Below are 17,532 nucleotides of genomic sequence, written 5' to 3'. Positions count from 1 at the left end.
GTTTGGTGGGATGTTTTTCGGTGCCCCATGTGCCAAAATGTAGCTGGAGGACGGACTTAGCGGATACCAAACTTTGAGCACTCCTCCTTGGTCTATAAACTACTTGTGTACTAAACGTTTTGACTGCACAGTGCATCTTTGAGCTTTTGCTCTGGTGGATACAGTCAAGGCGCAATTGATTATCAAAACAATCAATTAAACATCCCCCGGCATCAGGTTCTGATTCCTGGCGGCTTCAGTTTTACGGGACGTTTGACTTTCTTGGATTGTCATCCTCGTGCAATATGTTTCCCAAGTCCAGTTTCCAACAAACGGTTGCAGTTCCAACGATACATGCTAGAAGGCCTCATACAACTTCACCAGCTTTTCAATTTCTTCAAGGGCTATCAAAGAAAGAAATCACAGCGTTTAATCCAGGCCGTCTCAAGACAAACTGGTTGATTGGGGGCAAAGATAACTTAAGAGGGTTCCGTACTCACCCACGTGACAAGATAGTTTAAAAAAGGACAATTTCGAATCCTGTGCGCCTTGTTTCTTTTCGCGCTGTCTCTAGATTTGCTATCTGCAGAGGATGTCAACCATAAGATTTGCCTTTTGTGGCCTAAACCCTATGAGATAGTAAAGATAACCTGTGCAAAAATCGTTCCGCCGGAAGTGTCTGTCTCATGCCTGTTACACGCGGGAGCAGACCTCAAATATTTGTCCGAACAAATCGGCTCCTTCCGGAGACCTCGGCCTTAATGTACTCTCCAACTCAAGAACAAAGGCCAACAAAGAGAAAGCGTTTCTTGTATCAGAAAAGGGCATATATAGTGATCTGATTTGCTGATATTGATTGTGAGAAAAGTGGTGGATTAACGCACCGTAGCATGCTGGACTAACGAGTTAACAAGGTAGATTGTGTTGACAGTTAAAGTTACAGCACCATTAATATCTTCGTGGTGGGTTTCCCTTACGGAACCTATTGACATATTTGTCCACGTTGCTGATTCAGAACACCTGGCGACAGCTATGCTCTCTATACAAATGAAAAAAAAAAAAACGTTCATAATCTCAATGAAAGAAACTTTTGTCTATGATAATCTGGAGATGGGGTGGCGCAGATGATTTTTGTAATTCTTTGCGAAAAGCTATTTAACGTTACACATGTAGGTTAGACATGTGCGGCTCCTGGCGGTTCTATTAAGAACTACTTTCCAGTTTATCTAGTCCAACTAAGTTTGTGTACAGGATAAGGCGAGGCCACGATACTAACATGAAATAATGCAGTACTATAGACACACACACAAAAAGAGTTCTGTTCAATGGGCAAAGTCCGACGACTTATAAACATCAAGACTCGTATAGGAACATGTTATTCATGTATCTAAGTGACTCTCACACACTGGGTCTTTAGTCTCTACCGTGAGACTCCGGATCGCTGGAAAATCGTAGAAATGGAACAAATAGAGAGATCGCGAGCTGTTCCCTGGCCGGTTATATTCCTCTGGCCGGCTTACTCCTCTATTTGTTCCATTTCTACGATTTTTCCAGCGATCCGGAGTCTGGTAGAGACTACTGGGTCTTACAGAAGGCCAGAAAGCAAGCACCAACTTCTTGATGCGATTTTAGTTAAAATATTCAAGTTTGCGACATTTATTCATAATAGAAAGGCTTTGATATATAGCTTGTTCACATCGACAGCCATTGAAGACCGTGAACTGATATCCATTTACATGTATGTGTAAAATTCAGCCAACATGAAGCAAGCTTCTATGGGTAATGAAGCCGCGGTGTATTATAGCCTGGGACTCTGTGGAGAGGACAGAAGAGACCCGTGAGCTATCAGGTGTTTGGATGCCAGGCTAGGTGCACTATGACTATTTCATGATAGAAGCAGGTCAAGAATAAGCTTAATCAACCCACCGCATTTAGCAAGTCGGGAACGGTAAGGCCGTCAGCTATATACTTTTTATATTGATGTGTAGTGTGTGGTACACAGGTGGTAAATGTTGCAGAGGTGTAAGCGTGCTCTCTGACGGAAGCATTAATATTGTGTCAAACTTGAACGTAAATCAGCAGCCAGACCAGCACATGTCAGCACATATAGGATCATATAGGAACCTGTGTCCTGCCGGGTCAGCAACCCAGCGCACATCATCAGACCTGCTCTTCAAATCATTTTGATGTCGTTGTTCTATCTCTTATCAAGCAAGGTCCCGTCCAAGTCCATGGGTTTCATTGTTTATATTGGCTGAACATGCAATCTTCTGTTTCTCAAATCACGTGTACTAAAAAATAGAGCTGTCAAATTAGTAGCAGTCCTTTCAAAATCCTAGTCAGCCTTGAAATCATCCTGCGATGTTGTTGACATGTGGATGGATGCGATATAATGGGACATAAACGCTGTAGAAGTTGGCGCGGTCAGACACAGAGGGGCGACCATTAAGTGCAGCAGGAGCGCATAAACATCTTTTCGGTATTTTCCCACCCTGGCGGGGCCTCCACAAAGGCACCTGGGGAGAATGATGGGGTCGTAACAATGAAAAGACACTACGTAAACAAGGTGACAGTGTCGGGACGGACAAATGGAAGTCATTCTGTCGGAGCAAACATTGCTCTGCACGCGAAGTCTGGGCTCGCTGGACACAGTGGTCTGTTTGCCGGCCATCTTCCATGTGCTCTTTATCATCAGTGCGGACCTGAAGGCGTTGACTTGATGATAGCTATGTGAAACGATCTATGTAAACTATTGATCACATCGTCGATACTGTAGCGACGATGTTGTAGACACGGGTCGGGCACAATGTGACCGTAATAAGAAGTCTATTACATGAGTGAATTTTGTGTAGCTTCTATTAATATAGAAAGGTTTGCCATCAACATCGTAGTCGAATCTGTCAATCCTGTTCATCCTCTCTCTAAAACATCTCTATTTCATCGACGGTTTTGCGAAGTGTACATGTTTTCCCGCAGGCCCCCAGACTTCAGTATTTACCACTCCCGTCTGTGAGGTGACAGCCACAGGTAGGGTCGTTTGTGTTGACCTTACCTTTGCCGTTCTACAGCACGCCGCCGGACGCCCTGTCACCACTGTCAGCCGGAAGATGGATGAAGACTTCTCCGGCAGACACCACACAGAAAAGGCACGGTTTACCCACCCTGTCCTAAGTTGTTTTACTTCGCCGTGCTCCGTCAGTTCCAGTTTTTCTTACATTCTTGTGGTATAGACATGTGGCGGAGTATACTTTATGTACAGAACGAGGGGAACTCGAGATACTCTTCGCACCTATGTCCCTCGACTCCCTTCCCTCTCCAAAAACACATAATAACAAGCAGTGCGATTCCGGATCTTGTTCAGAACAACAATTAAGAAGAAAATCGCAGCTTAAGAGAAAATATGATTTTTACGTGTAGCGCACACCTCATGTATCTGTCTTGGAAACTTGTCTTGTTGTGTCGTTACGAGAAAGAGTACATAGTGCATTTGGTTACAGTCCTTGTTGCGCTACTGACGTTTCAGCAGTGCCATCATTGGCACTAGTACAGCTGTATACCTCATTTCAACCTACAATATACAGTTATCGAAAGCACCGACTTTTAAAGTTTTCACACTATAAGTACCTTGTACCCTATGCAGGGGAGACGGTTCAGTAGTTCTAATAGCATTAAGGAAGTAATCCAGCGAGTTACAGAGTCAATATTGAAGACAAAGACAGTGATGAATCACAGACAGTGTGTAAGAAAATAGCTAGAAGTTCCTAGGCCTTTTTGTGACATTTCGAAACGTTCATCTCTACTTTTCTAGTCTCTCGCGCGGGGTGGAAACTCACTTCGTGTCTAGCTTTCTTCACTTTATTTTTAAAAAGATTATTACGTCCTAGCGTTAGTTGTGTTGTGCTACAGTTTCATATACCAAATGAAGTTTCAATACATGGAAGTCACTGAAATAATATGTACAGTATATATCACAGGCCCCTGGGCCGAATCCCACTATCGGCAATGCCACCAGCTCGGAAAACTTGTTCCGTCGTGCTGCGCCACAACCGAGGCAAGACATGACAGAGGAGGGGTCACCTACAGCATGAGAGCACAGAACGGTAAACTTCACGTAACGTAACGTAACGTACACATCCTTAACAGGCCGTGGGGAAACTCAGATAACTAGCCTGTGTCCAGGCTTGACGGACACTTCTCAAATACATGGATATACATGTACATAGTTCAAATATATGACATGGAGGCAGGCTCTCTATATTCTAATCGTACAAAAACAGCAGTAAACGCCTTAAAACGAAATATACTGGTTGTTGCACACACCTGTCTAGACCATGTGTTTGCTTGTTTTATCATTGTCTTGGGGATGCTTGATTGGGAGACATGGCTTAAATTTTCATCACAACACACAGAAACATCTTTCTTATCTCCAAGAGCATAACTTCTAAATAGACATGGTGTAACTTTTTACTACAGCAATGTAACTTATTACAACATGAATGATGGCATAGCCGTTGGAATAAACTTGCCAACAGAAAGAAACATGAACTGTGTTCCTCTCTACTTCACAACCTTTTCCTTTAGGCAATGCCTAGCTGTAGTCCTTATCGTTTTCTCATTACTTTCACCCCTGTGTTAAGTTGTTGTCACAGTCACGTTTTATTTCTCCCACTTGTTGTTGTTGTTATCTCTGCCGTTATTGTCAGCCGTTGGGACAAGGCTTGTGTGGTGATGGAAGAGCAGAGCCGTGGCCGTGGTCGTGATAAGGACCCGACTGATAAATCACCGACTCCGTCAGGCGAGAAAGCCCCAGAACCGGGTCTTTGTGTGTAGAGCCACTGTAACCTTCCATTGACGGTCGCACGTGGAGAAAGTCGCCACTGAAGCGGACAGGGTAAGCATCTGAGCCGGCAATGTGGTGGGAGAGAAACGGTGCTTCAGCCAGCTGCTTGTCGGGGTTCAGAATCATCTTTATCCTGTACAAAATGAATGATGTGCATATATGATGCTCGGAAAATGTAATTTTCTATTATTGTGTGACAATTCTTCTAGTAAGGAGGCACATTGACAGCTATCATGTCGTAAGGCACATTAAGTGCTTTCGTGTTAAAAACACAAACACAACGTGGAAAAGTGAATTATACACACTCACACACACACGCATACACACATACACGTACAGACACACACATATATATATATATATATATATATATATATATTCATATACATCTAAATATATTAATATAAATACTGCATCTTGCTGCCGATGAAGGGACTGTATTGCGCTATGTGAAACACGGCACTATTGCGATATTGTACATTTGAACTAATTGAAGAGAAGAGGGTGTGTCTTCTCTGATGAGGCTGATGCTCTATGCTCTATGTGTGGGGGCATAGAAAAGAGATAATAGTGTCTGTCACTTCGCTCCTCATCTATCCCTCCCACTATCAGCAGACGATCTGCCCGAACATATATGCTTTTCCCGTTCCCATGACAACGGTTGCACGCCCAAGAATCGTCTCTGTTTGGGACGAGTCAGGCCGGGATGAGGCATGTGGCATGAAATCATGCTCTATTTCCCTAACAGGTGGGATTGAGGAGTGGACATACTCTCTCCTAGTTCCGCCCGCTAACCAACAATCGGCCAGAAAAACCCATTTAGTGCTTGTTTTGCTAAAATACAAGGAGAAAGGTAAACAGATGTTTCAGCACCTTTTCATGGCTGATCCCGGCCGGGGGGTTGGTAAGACGAGCGGGAGGAACGCGGCGGAGTGGATTAGGTCCGTACCCCACCGGCGGAACCACGGCAACACATCCAGACTTACAATAAGTGTTACAACAAGGACGCCACTTTGGAGAAACAACCAACTATACGAGTGAAGGAAAAGATGGGTAAATTCTGAAAATAAAAAGAACCAACATAATCTTAGTAGGTCCTGAACAAAGCATGCAAGGCAAAATTAAATTCTGGTTTGTAAAACTTAATTAACGAACGAACAGAAATCCATGAAAAACCTGGTATTCGTGAATATTATTCAGAACGGAATTTGATTGATTGAATTAATTAATGAATGAACGAACGAATGAATGAACGGACGAACGACCGACCGAACGGATGAATTAGTGAATGAATGGAAGTTGGATGGATGGGTGGATGGGTGGGTATTTTAGTAACAGCTTAGCAGAAAATAAATATACAACAGACTAAAAAACACACTTTTGTTTGATGTGTTCAGACACATGCATGTCCCTGGAACCTGTGATTATTTCCCCGAGTTGTTTCCGGTGCCGTAAAACAAATCTATCAGCCCGTGTTCTCGCTTATCTGAATAGACTCGGGTTCTGGTACTAATGACGACAGACATGCCTTCGTCAGAAACTCGGTTTGTGTTCATTTTAGATTGTTGAAACGATGATTCAACTTCTGTATCATGTTATGTACACACAGTCACCCGTACCACCACAGACTGGGAAATCCAGCCCTATCGTCTCAGAAAATTGGCCAAAGAATGCAGACGCTTGATTTGACAGACACGTCGGTTAAGCCGCCAGATCACGTCGTCATAACATGGAAGTTTAATGTGTGTTCTGTAGAATAGTGAGGGTAATCAATCCAAATTGAATCATGTTATTTAACGACATGTGAGGCCAAAAAGAAGACAAAAACTAGCCTTATATGCCCATTATAGTCTAGTATTGTTACTAGTTGGCTATGATTATCTTGGACAAAGTTGTTGTGGGACGAACGGACAGTTAAACTATGACAGGCCTTTGTTTTATTCCAAAACGGCTGTGCACTTTTCCTGACAAAAACTTCGAAACTTGTAGACCAATAGGACAATGCAGTGCCTCAGGGCGTGTCAAGTAATGTCAGGCTGATGGAAAACGCTCTTATATCGGACAGAACCACAAGCGTAATCACTTATGGTTAAATCAGTATATCTCGCCATGAGACCACGCAGTGTATGCAATATTGATGAATAAAAGTAGAGATGTCCCTGCCCTTAACGATGATATCTGGCCTTTTCCAAACTGTTGACATACATTTTGACATTCCGTACAACCTATATTGCAGGTATCAATTTTAATACAGTAATGTGAGATGTTAAGTTGTTTTGTATCTGATAGTTTTCACACATCTTGTTTATCATTCTGATCTCTAGAAAATTAATGGCACGTGAGCAACAAAAGGGGGAACATACCATATACAATGTGTCATGCTATGTCGGAGGAGGGAACTTCAGATACTGTTTCTCCCCGCTTTTGTTCTACCAATAGTGATAGGAATTTACAGGTGGGCCAAAATTCCCACACAACCTGGTTTAGGTTTCTCCTTTATTCATCAAAAATCCATGGAATGCGAAAAATGACGTAAAGGCATGCAGTGAAAGCAATGGACGGGGAACAAAAGCTTCACATGTGCAACTGTGCGTCGTAATAGATAAATACAGACTTTTAGTGTTTCTCCTGGAATGTTACCTGGACTGTTGGTCAGTAATGGGTGGGTCTGTGACAGGGTTTGATTTAGATTGTGTTTCTTTCCGTGGATGAATAAATGACAAACGCGAGCTTATGATAACTCTATATCTTATATGCCAGGCAAACCAGTGGAATGGATGACTCATCATAAAATAACATTATCTCTATTCATTGCTGTTTCCTGACGTTATATTAACACAGAAAGATGTATCTTTTCTAGGAACAGAAATCATCCGTATAAACTCAGGACAGGAGTCGCACGGAGGGTACATATGCACTGGAACATCATACCGTTGTAACGTTACCACTCTAGGACGTCTGTTTGGTACTACTTCAACTTGGCTTGGTCATCAGGTCAAATATTGCGACGCAGTGTGGCAGTCAGGGAGCGAGAACGTACGAGAAAAAAAACCTAGCGGAGAACATGCTTGTATGAATTAGGGGAGGTAGAAATGGTACTGTAAGTACATAGGAACATCTACGGTTTGCACAAAAAATGATAAGCATGCGCTTATAATAACCTTATCCTATATGCCAGGCAAACAGTGGCATGGATGATTCATCATAATACCTCTATCCATTGCTGTTTCCTGTTGTTATATTATTAACATAGAAAGATGTATCTATTCTAGGAACAGAAAATCACCCGTATAAAATCAGGAGTCGCACGGAGGGTACATATGCACATGAATATCATGCCGTTATGAAAATATATAATTCGTTATAACGTTACCACTCAAGCACGAACACGTCTGTTTGGTACTTCTTCAACCTGGCATTGGTCATCAGGTCGAATATTGCGCCACAGCGTGGCAGTCAGGGAGGGAGGGAGTACGATTGAAAAAACATAGCGGAGAGCACACTTGTATGAATGAGGGGAAGTATAAATGGTCAGTACACAGGAACGTTAACATCTACGGGCTGTACAGAACAAACACTTATTGCCTATATCTGTGCCTTTATCTTAATGCCTACAAACGGTTATAGATATGAATCGATCCTGCTTTAACAGTTATTCGTACCCCTGCCATGTAATGTGTATTTCGCACTTGCTGAGCAATAAATAAAGTTGATAGGTTGATGGCATCATTTGTGTGTGTGAGCATGTAATAGGAATTTTAACGCCATCTATGGGCCAAATACGTTATCTCCGAGACGCATCTACTGCCGAACAAAATCAGACGTAATATGCCGATTGGGTCCCTTCTGTATGTAAAACATACATGTGATCTCTCTGGAGATTTGCTGGGGGCCAGCAGTAGGAGTTAGAAGATCGCACAATGATCCGATAACACATTAAGAAGGTGATACTTTGAGAATGTGCAGAATGTGGACCATTCTATCGGAATAAATAGGGGCGGGACTCACAAAAATGAGAGGCTTCATTTTCATGGGTCTCATTTTTCATGATCGGGAAACTGTACCGTTTTCTATTATGGATACCATATATTGTTTAGAAATCGAACGTTGCTAAAACTTTCAAGCTTCATTTTTTAAACCCACTCAGACTTTATGAATGATAATATGTTTTATTCTAAACCTATTGTTTGAAGATCCTCATGGTTGATTCCTTAAAAATAAAAGATGGCATATTGTATTAAAATAAAATCTTTAAAGTATCTAGAATGCATTTTTGCCTACCTACCACGACGTAGGTAGGTAGGTAAACGTTGGTGACAATGATGTGGTAGGTAAAAATGCTGGTTACGTGTTATGTGTTATGCTTGTAAAATTTCAAATAAATCATTGTTTTGGGATGAACAAAAATGTTTCTTTTTCAAAACTCTAAATAAACGGAAGGCAAGTAACATATTTTCTTACGATAACCAATATCTGAAACATTGACATTTATGTAGAAATGGTTTGTCATTCCCTTGTCTGAAGTCGAGTACTGTATATTACACAATCCTCTCAACGTGAAATATATATATATATAGCGTTCCCCAAGAAATGTAATCTTCCAGTTGAAACATTGCGAGATACCTAAAACCGGACACTTTCTCAATCCGGGATGAGCTCGGGTTTACTGGTTATGGTTACTTGAGTCATTTCCTCCCACTCTTACGGTACGGCACCGCGGAAATATCGCCCGCCAGGTCTGTATGTTAACAATGGGAGAAAAATTACCGGTGTACAAACTTCCCCGGAGACATTTTTGCGGTCACCTCCTGTACGTTACATAATGTGGGGTGGTTATAGGACGGAATGTTGGGATAGCTCCACCTCATCTGTCAACAAAAGGTGGAAACGGGAGACTTAGCATAGACTCCATCTTCCACTACCATAATGTGGAAAATATTAATTATATTTCTGGAGTTTTGCTGTTACAGCAGCCTATTTTCGACGAGCAGGACAGTCGTATACTAGTAATTGATAGTTAACTAATAAAACTTTTACTTCACATGTTTGGTATGATGCCGATAATCACAAGCAATTCCAGGTGTTTTAACAAACAAGTGCATGAACATGTCGCCCATCACAATACGTTTTACTGAGAGTTGTGGTTCTTTTTGATTATAGTTAACCTCAACAGGTTAGTCAGGCAAATACATATAGAAGACCCCCCTTATACGCGGGGCCATCTGCATTTTTAGTTTAATCAACTCTTTCAAACATTGAATTTGTTATGAATAGAACATAAATATATTTCAAATGACAAGCTGAGTTTTGCCCATTTAAATAGACGGTTGTATTTGGTTCTTGAATTAGCACAAAAGCGTTTGTGTTCGTTTGTCATGTGCCTCATAAAACGTAGTCTAACTCACCTCCTAAACGAACGGTAGAAGGGTTTACAATACAATCTGGCTACATAACGTTAGTTACCTTATCTTATTTGATCTCTTTTGTTGATATTGTTGCAAACAATAATAATCATTCCAGTTACTCTGCGTATACGATGTCCGCATCTATCTTGTAGCCGACCCTGAAGCCGTTCTTCACTTCAGTAAAAGCCCCACAGACAGACCTAGGAAGCCAATGTTGTTCTGGACACGCAGGAAAACACCTGGTCATGCAATTTCCAGCATGTCCGTGTAGAAGCGATACCGCGTGCAAATCCTGCGGTGGTGGAGCAGAGTAAAGCACTGTCACCACTTCCGTGCCATGCACATGCATGGTTAACTACTCTCTATATACTCAGCTATGTCATAGTTTATCTGCCAGCTTCCAAGTCCTTTCACTCATTACTAAGCATGGCCAAGTTTGTGAATTGTACTACTTTTTTCTACAGTTTCTGTGTGACTGAGTGTGGATCGATAGAGGATCAAGCAGAGAAAAAGTACGTTCTTCAAACTTCTTTGTGAGCATTAAACTACAGTCAAGGAGATTCTTAACAACTGCATGACAACTTTACAAGACAAGTCGCTACAGCGCTAGCTTTGTGAATGTTATAGCTTGCTTAGTCCTGAAATAGCATGTTCTGTTGGTGAAAATGTTTCTTGTCATTGAATAGAGATTGTGATAATGAGGTTTGTCGAAGAAAACTGTTGCACATTGAAACCGTACAAAAAGTAACATCGCCTCCTCTGTCAAGGAAAACATATCTTTCATAGTCTGCTTCGTGATTGTGCATGACTAGGAATATTGAGTAGCAGTGTTTCCTACTGACGTTTGCTGTCACTTCAGTTTGCTTAACATTTAAGCATTGTACATGATTCAGAATTCGTGTATTGCAATGAATGACGAGAACTGTAACGGCACATTAGTCAATGCTTTCATAAAAATTCATCGAAAGAATGCTTCGATTTTGGCGATAATTTTATTCGTTCCATAGCCTAGCTGTCGGATGAGTGATTGTGTGATCTTAACGCCACTGATGCAAATGTACATGATTGGGACTCGATGACTCCAGAGTCACAATGACAATGTCAAGTGTTTCCTGCTTCCCTGGTATACGTGTTAACATACAAATACAATTCTACGAACCGTCCAGATGTTTTATAACGCATTCAATCTTGCTTATATTACAATGAATGGACACTGACAGACACGCACAGGTGAAAAATAGAATTTCCAACGTCAATAGTTCAAGAATGAAACAAAGAAGATTTTGAAGACAAGCTTTTAGAATTATACTTGGCGTGTGATAAATGAAGGTGTACCCAGGGAAATTACTGTTTATGCATGAACGATGGCGACGTTTTTTTGCGAAATTGAATAGAGTCGATGATGCTTGCTTATAAGTGAGCTTGTATGAACTGTTATTGGGCTCGGTGAGTCTGTAGAGTCGAATACAGCGTAGGAAACACTGCACATGTCGCTTAAGATATCACAGATACTAAATGTATCATCCAAATTAAAAGATAATACGTCAGAAAATGTCTTGTCGTTGATTTTCTCGAAATTCTAATTCATGTATTGCATTTGAGCAGATGTGTGGTTGATACTCTATGACGGGTAATACGGAGGTTAAGATTCGTTGAAAGCGGAGAGTGATCGTTCAAGAAGAAAACACAGTAAAACGGGAAATACTTCGCAAAAGCAAAACAAATTCGGCACTGATTAGGAGAACGTATCATTCATTATTTTTCGTTTAAAACTAGAAAAATATAAAGATACTGAATTACTGATGCACGTATATAGTTCTCGTTTCTTCCACCAGGAAGACTTCAACATTTTGATGTGCAAAGAAGAAGATAGAATCTGTAACTCTTAGCGTTTGTCGAAGAGTACAAAACCCTCAGATATGTGACTGACTATTTGTTCATTTTTTTTTTGTCGGAGGAGGGGGCATGGGAACAGGTTTGCGTGACAAAGTTATTGCGTTGCTTGGCATCTAAAATGGACCACAGAGGAGAAATGAAGCAGAACGTTTGCCCGCGCTTTACCAGCCATGGCCAGGTCAACAAACTGAGTGCTACTGGTCTTCAATCACCCCTGCCAGAAGTCTCAGTGCCGATTCACAAGTCAGTTTGCGGAGGCGACAGGCTGGGAGTTTGCCTTCTCTCCGCTTTCAGTCCGTATGACAGACTTTCACGGGCAGGGGGTAGAGAAGAACAGAGACGTGTCAGTCAAAGTAATACACAACAAAATGGGGGCACTTCCACCTTTTATCATGGTTGTTTCAGACATTTACAAACAACCGCATTCTTTAAACACGTCCATTCCGACTAACTTCCGATGGGGAGGGGGGAGCTCGGATGTTAAAGTACATCTCTTGAACAAACAGCCGCATATTTGGGCGTGGGACCGAAGGTTGACAGGTAGGAGCATCCGCCGACTCCTGAAAACACAGGCCGGGCGCTTGTGTTCCCAGAGTCTTGGCGGGGCATCCCGCTTTAATCCTCAGGCGACGACAGACGGGTTCAGTGCGCGGGAACAGGTAACGACGTCTCGGGTCAGAACGGTTGTCTATTTTGGCTCCCACCTGCCGAACAGGTGTGTTGAGGTATGCGCACCTCAATGACAAGCATAACGGTACGCTTCTCAAACATAACGGTACAAAAAGTCGCACCCGCCGAAGCTGTATATTAAACTACACAGACTATTAACTTCAAGTAACGGTCCCGCTACACTAAGCTACCGGCACCAACACACACGGCTTACACACCCAGAAAGGCACAAGTTCTGCAAGTAGATACCTGGTGAAGTATTCTCTTTCCGCGACCGTTACAACAACAGTTTGGTCGGGGATGGACTCCAGCGGGCTCTCCGTGGCCAAGAGGCGCGGGACATGTTTGTTGGTCCCGCAGCCATGCGTGTCTCGGAAAGCATGTTTCTCCGAGCTGCGTGTTGCTACAGTTTGTGTGCTTGTCATGTGTTATTATGTCGGTACAAGGTGTGTGTGTACGAGCAGGGGCACAATGATATTCCCCTACCCCATTCGGTAAGAAAGGCGTCTCAATGGAGTCACTACTGTGTGACGATCGGCCCAGCTCGCCAATGTGCGTTGACAGTCAAGCCGAACAAAGTTTATCTCCGGTTAACCTGTTCGTGTTACGTTGGGGATTTGAGGCGAAGGTGATTTTCTCCTGGCGGTAACTTGCCCGCCCCGGTCCCGCCCTCTTCCCACCAGGTGAGAATGGACCGACCACAAGTCAGGTGAAGCCTCGGGTCTGGGCGCGCATGCGGCCCGGCAGGGCACCCTGGGTGGCCGTGTAAGGTAACCCTGTAATTGTTGCCGGTGGATGTACAGACAGCACAAGTTGTTGTAAGCAATGTTGTGGTGGGTTGTACCGACAACACATTTTCCCCCACGCTGACGGAGCACTCCCACCTGAATTCCCCGCCTGTCACTCAACCGCGCCCTCAATGGCTAATTTCTGTGTTTGTGATGTGGGTATTAACTCAACCCGCAATGATTGACGTCTCCATGAAAGGCCTGGCTGGATATGACAATTAAGCGGACAAAGCCGCTCCAAGTGCTCAAACACGGGTTGTGTGAGCTCGTATTTATTTCAGTCCCCCATACAGATACGAGTAAACAATTTTCTTTGACTCTAATGCACCATTCTTTGTCACCGAAACCCTATCCCTAAAATACAGAGGAAACGGAGACTAGTTATTCGGGGGAAAAGATTTTTCCCTATAAATGGCAAGCCAAACACGGCGACAATGCTCCGCGTCAGCTCAGGAAAAGGGGTCGCAAGAAGTCAGGACTACCTGTTCTGTTTCGGAAGTGACCCTTTTGGAGGGGTGCTTTCGGAAGGATTTTGTTAATTTTGCCCCTCTCGATGTCGAACTTCCGACATTCTCGTATAGTCAGGTACGTCGCGACAGATGTGTAAGTTCCAGTCATTATGTTTAGGATTTTTCATTTATTTAGAATTTAAAAAGTGGGAACAAATCTACCAAACTTTAGAGACGTAAAAGACGAGGAGAGAGGGGGTTGGTGTATCTCACGAATTCCTCACCACCAAATCACGCGCATAGTTGCCCCCCACTCATGCATGGTGCTCTCCACATTGACTAGGGTTGCGGGGACGGGCCCTCCCTGACATCCACATTGTTTTGGGTCGTAATTTTATCTGTGTCATATCCAAATAGGAGGCGTCATGGCACTGCCAACTGATCGCCAGAAACAAACGCGGGGATTGTTAGCTACCAAACACTGCCAGGTCTCTATTAAGAGTCGCTGGCGGATCGGGTTACAGCTCACTACGACTCTCCCATTGACTGACGTGCGAGCTCCGCGCCGATACTTCAACACGGCAGCCATACGCGCCTAGTCCGTACTCCCCTCACAAACTATATCAAAAAGCCATTGACGCCTACTCACCAAAGACAGGAAGCAACTTGCAGTTGCTTGTCTATATAATTTTCAACGGGGTGTGAAGTTTATCTTACGGCTACAAGTTGTTTACTTTCTGGTGAATATATAACACCCTCCCCCTCCAACAATTCTTTCCGCATCTTGTGTGAAAAAAGTTTTTTTTCTGGAAGGAAAGCAGCACAAACTGTGTTGTCCAGTGTTTTATGGCTTTGTAGTTAGTATCATTACAACATATCACTTTCTCCCAGACACACGAAAATAAACGCGCCTGCTTGATGAAGAGAACATAAAATGCGGTATTTGGGTCAGTGGATCTTGGCACGGAGTTTGTAAATTATATGGACTCTGGATGATGCGTGAAATAAAATCGCACAATAACGTGAAGATTGCGAGTCGGAAGTGCGCGATTAGCGGTCCTCCACTGAGCCCAGATTATAAACTTATCATCATTTATCGTCGCGGGCTGACATCGGTGTCCGTTTGTAAGGCCTTTGCTGGAAAATCCCCCGGGAGGTCTTTTCTCGCGTGGCAGATTGACACCCACTCCCCACACGGCCAATCAGGGGTGGGGACGGCCGATTAATCCATGTTGGACCCGCCCCTTTCCTTACGTCCCCGTCAGCGGCGTCGAAAGGGGCCTGTCAGCCCGCTTTTCTTTGACGTGCATGCCATAGAGACGAGCCTGTAGGGATTTGAATATGAGTCGGGGGGAGTCCTCTCGCCTTACATTCAGTGCCCGCGGTGCACGGAAGCAGGACCGGTGCACGGTGTAGTCCCGCGTGGCATAACATACAAACTTCGTCAGTACAGGAGGACGACCCAGTCGGCCACACACCATAGCGAAGTGCGACCGCTCTATACACAGTGTGCAGTGACCGGTAGTTACTACGGAAGGCATCCAAGTACTGGAGGCAACACGCTACACTCAAGTCATGATGAATATGGGTAAGCTCCAAATCCATTTACACGGTTCATTGACAGAAGTTGTTGAACATGAACAAGTGATTTTTGGTAATCTCTATAGAAATGATGCTAGGCAAGTCCATGTGTAAGGCATAGAGAAATACATGTCAGGCGAAGGAGAGAAGGCGGGGAAAACGTGGTAGAACGCGGGTGTAGGTCTCGTCAGTTTGTGTGTACAAGACACAAGCATGCCGGAATTAAACGAACGAACTTATTGCTTCCATATGTGGCAGACCTCGGGACTTTCGGCCAGAATTAGGGTCGGGGTGGAATCGTAGAAAACTTAGCACCATTCCTTGCTGTTACAAAGATATCCTTTTACATGAAGATAAAATCATAACGATATACAAACTCGTATAAGCTACAGCATGGTGATCCCAGGGGCCATGATCCCAGCGATTATGATGGCAGCGAAATTGGTTCTCAACTAACATCATTTAAAGTTAAATATAGCCAAATTGCCCCTGTCTCCTAAAGCGCATTTCTGGGAGCAGTTGTTGGACTGAAGCAAAATAAAACCGTCATGTGGCGTATTTTGGTCCCAGCCAGTGTGTAGTTGCAGTAGTATCAGGGAGGTCTGCTACCATGTTGTGTACAAACAACACGGCCACATGGACTCCTCGCACATCGCGTCTCTACACTGATATGAATCAACGACGATCTCTGCTCTCTATGGTAATTAATCTAATCGCCATACTTAACCCGACATATTTCCCCCCACACGTCTCATATATGAGTACCAGATACTAGTATATGCCCAATTACACCCCCTGAGTGATGAAGCCACGTCCATGCGTGTGTTATGAAGTGCTGTTGATTCTGTATGTACACCAGCACTCTTATGGCTTCCCTGGATCTGTGTGGCAGTTTCTTTGTCACTCAAGTCATGCGGGCTTCTGTCAGCTTAGGAAGGAGAGATGTCTACCTATTTGTCCCTAATCCGTAGAGTAATTGTACAAATTTGGCTTGCCCCCACCCTGGGATAACAGCAAAACCACGGACTGTCCTAGATACGAGCGCCTGCCAACAGTCTATCAGGCAGGCCTGGTCAACTCGAAACTTCCCGAATTTGAAGGAATGGGGAGTACGGCCCGTTATCCAGCCCTGACCGTTAGCTACCGCCACCTGCTCCGTCAGGTCTAACTTTTCTATTCCCAGCCAGGGGTGGTGGGATCATGGATTTTGTAGATAGAGATCTATAGTGCGCTACCTGCTTGAGAAAAGGTGTTGATAATCTGAAAATAATGGCTGATGTGTTCGTCGTTTCTCCACCAGAGCAAACATTTGGGGAGGTGAACCAGCTCGGCGGAGTGTTTGTGAACGGCAGACCGCTACCCAACGCCATCCGCCTGCGGATCGTGGAGCTGGCTCAGCTCGGCATCAGGCCGTGCGACATCAGCCGCCAGCTCAGGGTGTCCCACGGCTGCGTCTCCAAGATCTTGGCCCGCTACAACGAGACGGGGTCCATCCTGCCTGGCGCCATCGGCGGCAGCAAACCTCGCGTCACCACACCTGAAGTGGTGAAGGCCATCAAGAAGTACAAAACCTTGGACCCAGGCATCTTCGCTTGGGAGATCCGGGACAGGTTACTGGCCGAGGGCGTGTGTGACAAGTACAACGTGCCCTCGGTCTCGTCCATCTCGCGGATCCTGCGCAACAAGATCGGCAACACGACGCAGCTCCCCGACTCGCCCTACGGTCATCCCGTCAAACCTGAGCAACACAGGCCACTCTACAACCCCATCTACACCTACCCGGTGGGTCCTCCCGCGCCGGCTCCCGGGGCCCCCGGGGTGCCCAACCAGAGCCAGATCCCCATGCACATGCGGCACTGGCCGTCCCCACACACTGTCAGTGACATTCTGGGCTTCCCACGACCAGGCGTGCCCATCAACGCTAA

At 44.2% G+C, this 17,532-nt stretch overlaps 1 protein-coding gene and 1 long non-coding RNA gene across 3 annotated transcripts in view; one reads left to right on the top strand and one right to left on the bottom strand.

Annotated features, from left to right (window-relative positions):
• Positions 1 to 3,820: 3,820 nt before the first annotated feature.
• LOC118429759 lies at positions 3,821 to 15,189 on the bottom strand. Of its 2 annotated transcripts, none has more exons than XR_004832780.1 (2): positions 13,039 to 15,189; positions 3,821 to 4,952 (listed from the first exon to the last, which is right to left on the bottom strand). It is a non-coding gene; the product is annotated as an uncharacterized LOC118429759 (long non-coding RNA). The 2 variants fall into 2 exon arrangements; XR_004832779.1 differs by lacking the exon at positions 13,039 to 15,189 and adding an exon at positions 5,693 to 6,835.
• Positions 15,190 to 15,390: 201 nt separating this feature from the next.
• LOC118429711 (paired box protein Pax-1-like) overlaps positions 15,391 to 17,532 on the top strand; it is a 16,029-nt gene continuing 13,887 nt past the window's right edge. Inside the window, exons 1-2 of the mRNA XM_035840329.1 lie at positions 15,391 to 15,614; positions 16,908 to 17,532. The exon at positions 16,908 to 17,532 is cut by the window's right edge and continues 1 nt beyond it. Coding sequence (XP_035696222.1) covers positions 15,602 to 15,614; positions 16,908 to 17,532 — 638 coding nt within the window. The 5' untranslated portion in view covers positions 15,391 to 15,601. The remainder of the gene's footprint in view (positions 15,615 to 16,907) is intronic.

The sequence above is a fragment of the Branchiostoma floridae genome, chromosome 1, assembly GCF_000003815.2.
Source record: "Branchiostoma floridae strain S238N-H82 chromosome 1, Bfl_VNyyK, whole genome shotgun sequence".
Classification (NCBI taxonomy): Eukaryota; Metazoa; Chordata; class Leptocardii; order Amphioxiformes; family Branchiostomatidae; genus Branchiostoma; species Branchiostoma floridae.
The sequence above is the reverse complement of the archived record's forward strand: the minus strand, read 5'-3'. Positions and strand labels throughout refer to the sequence as shown.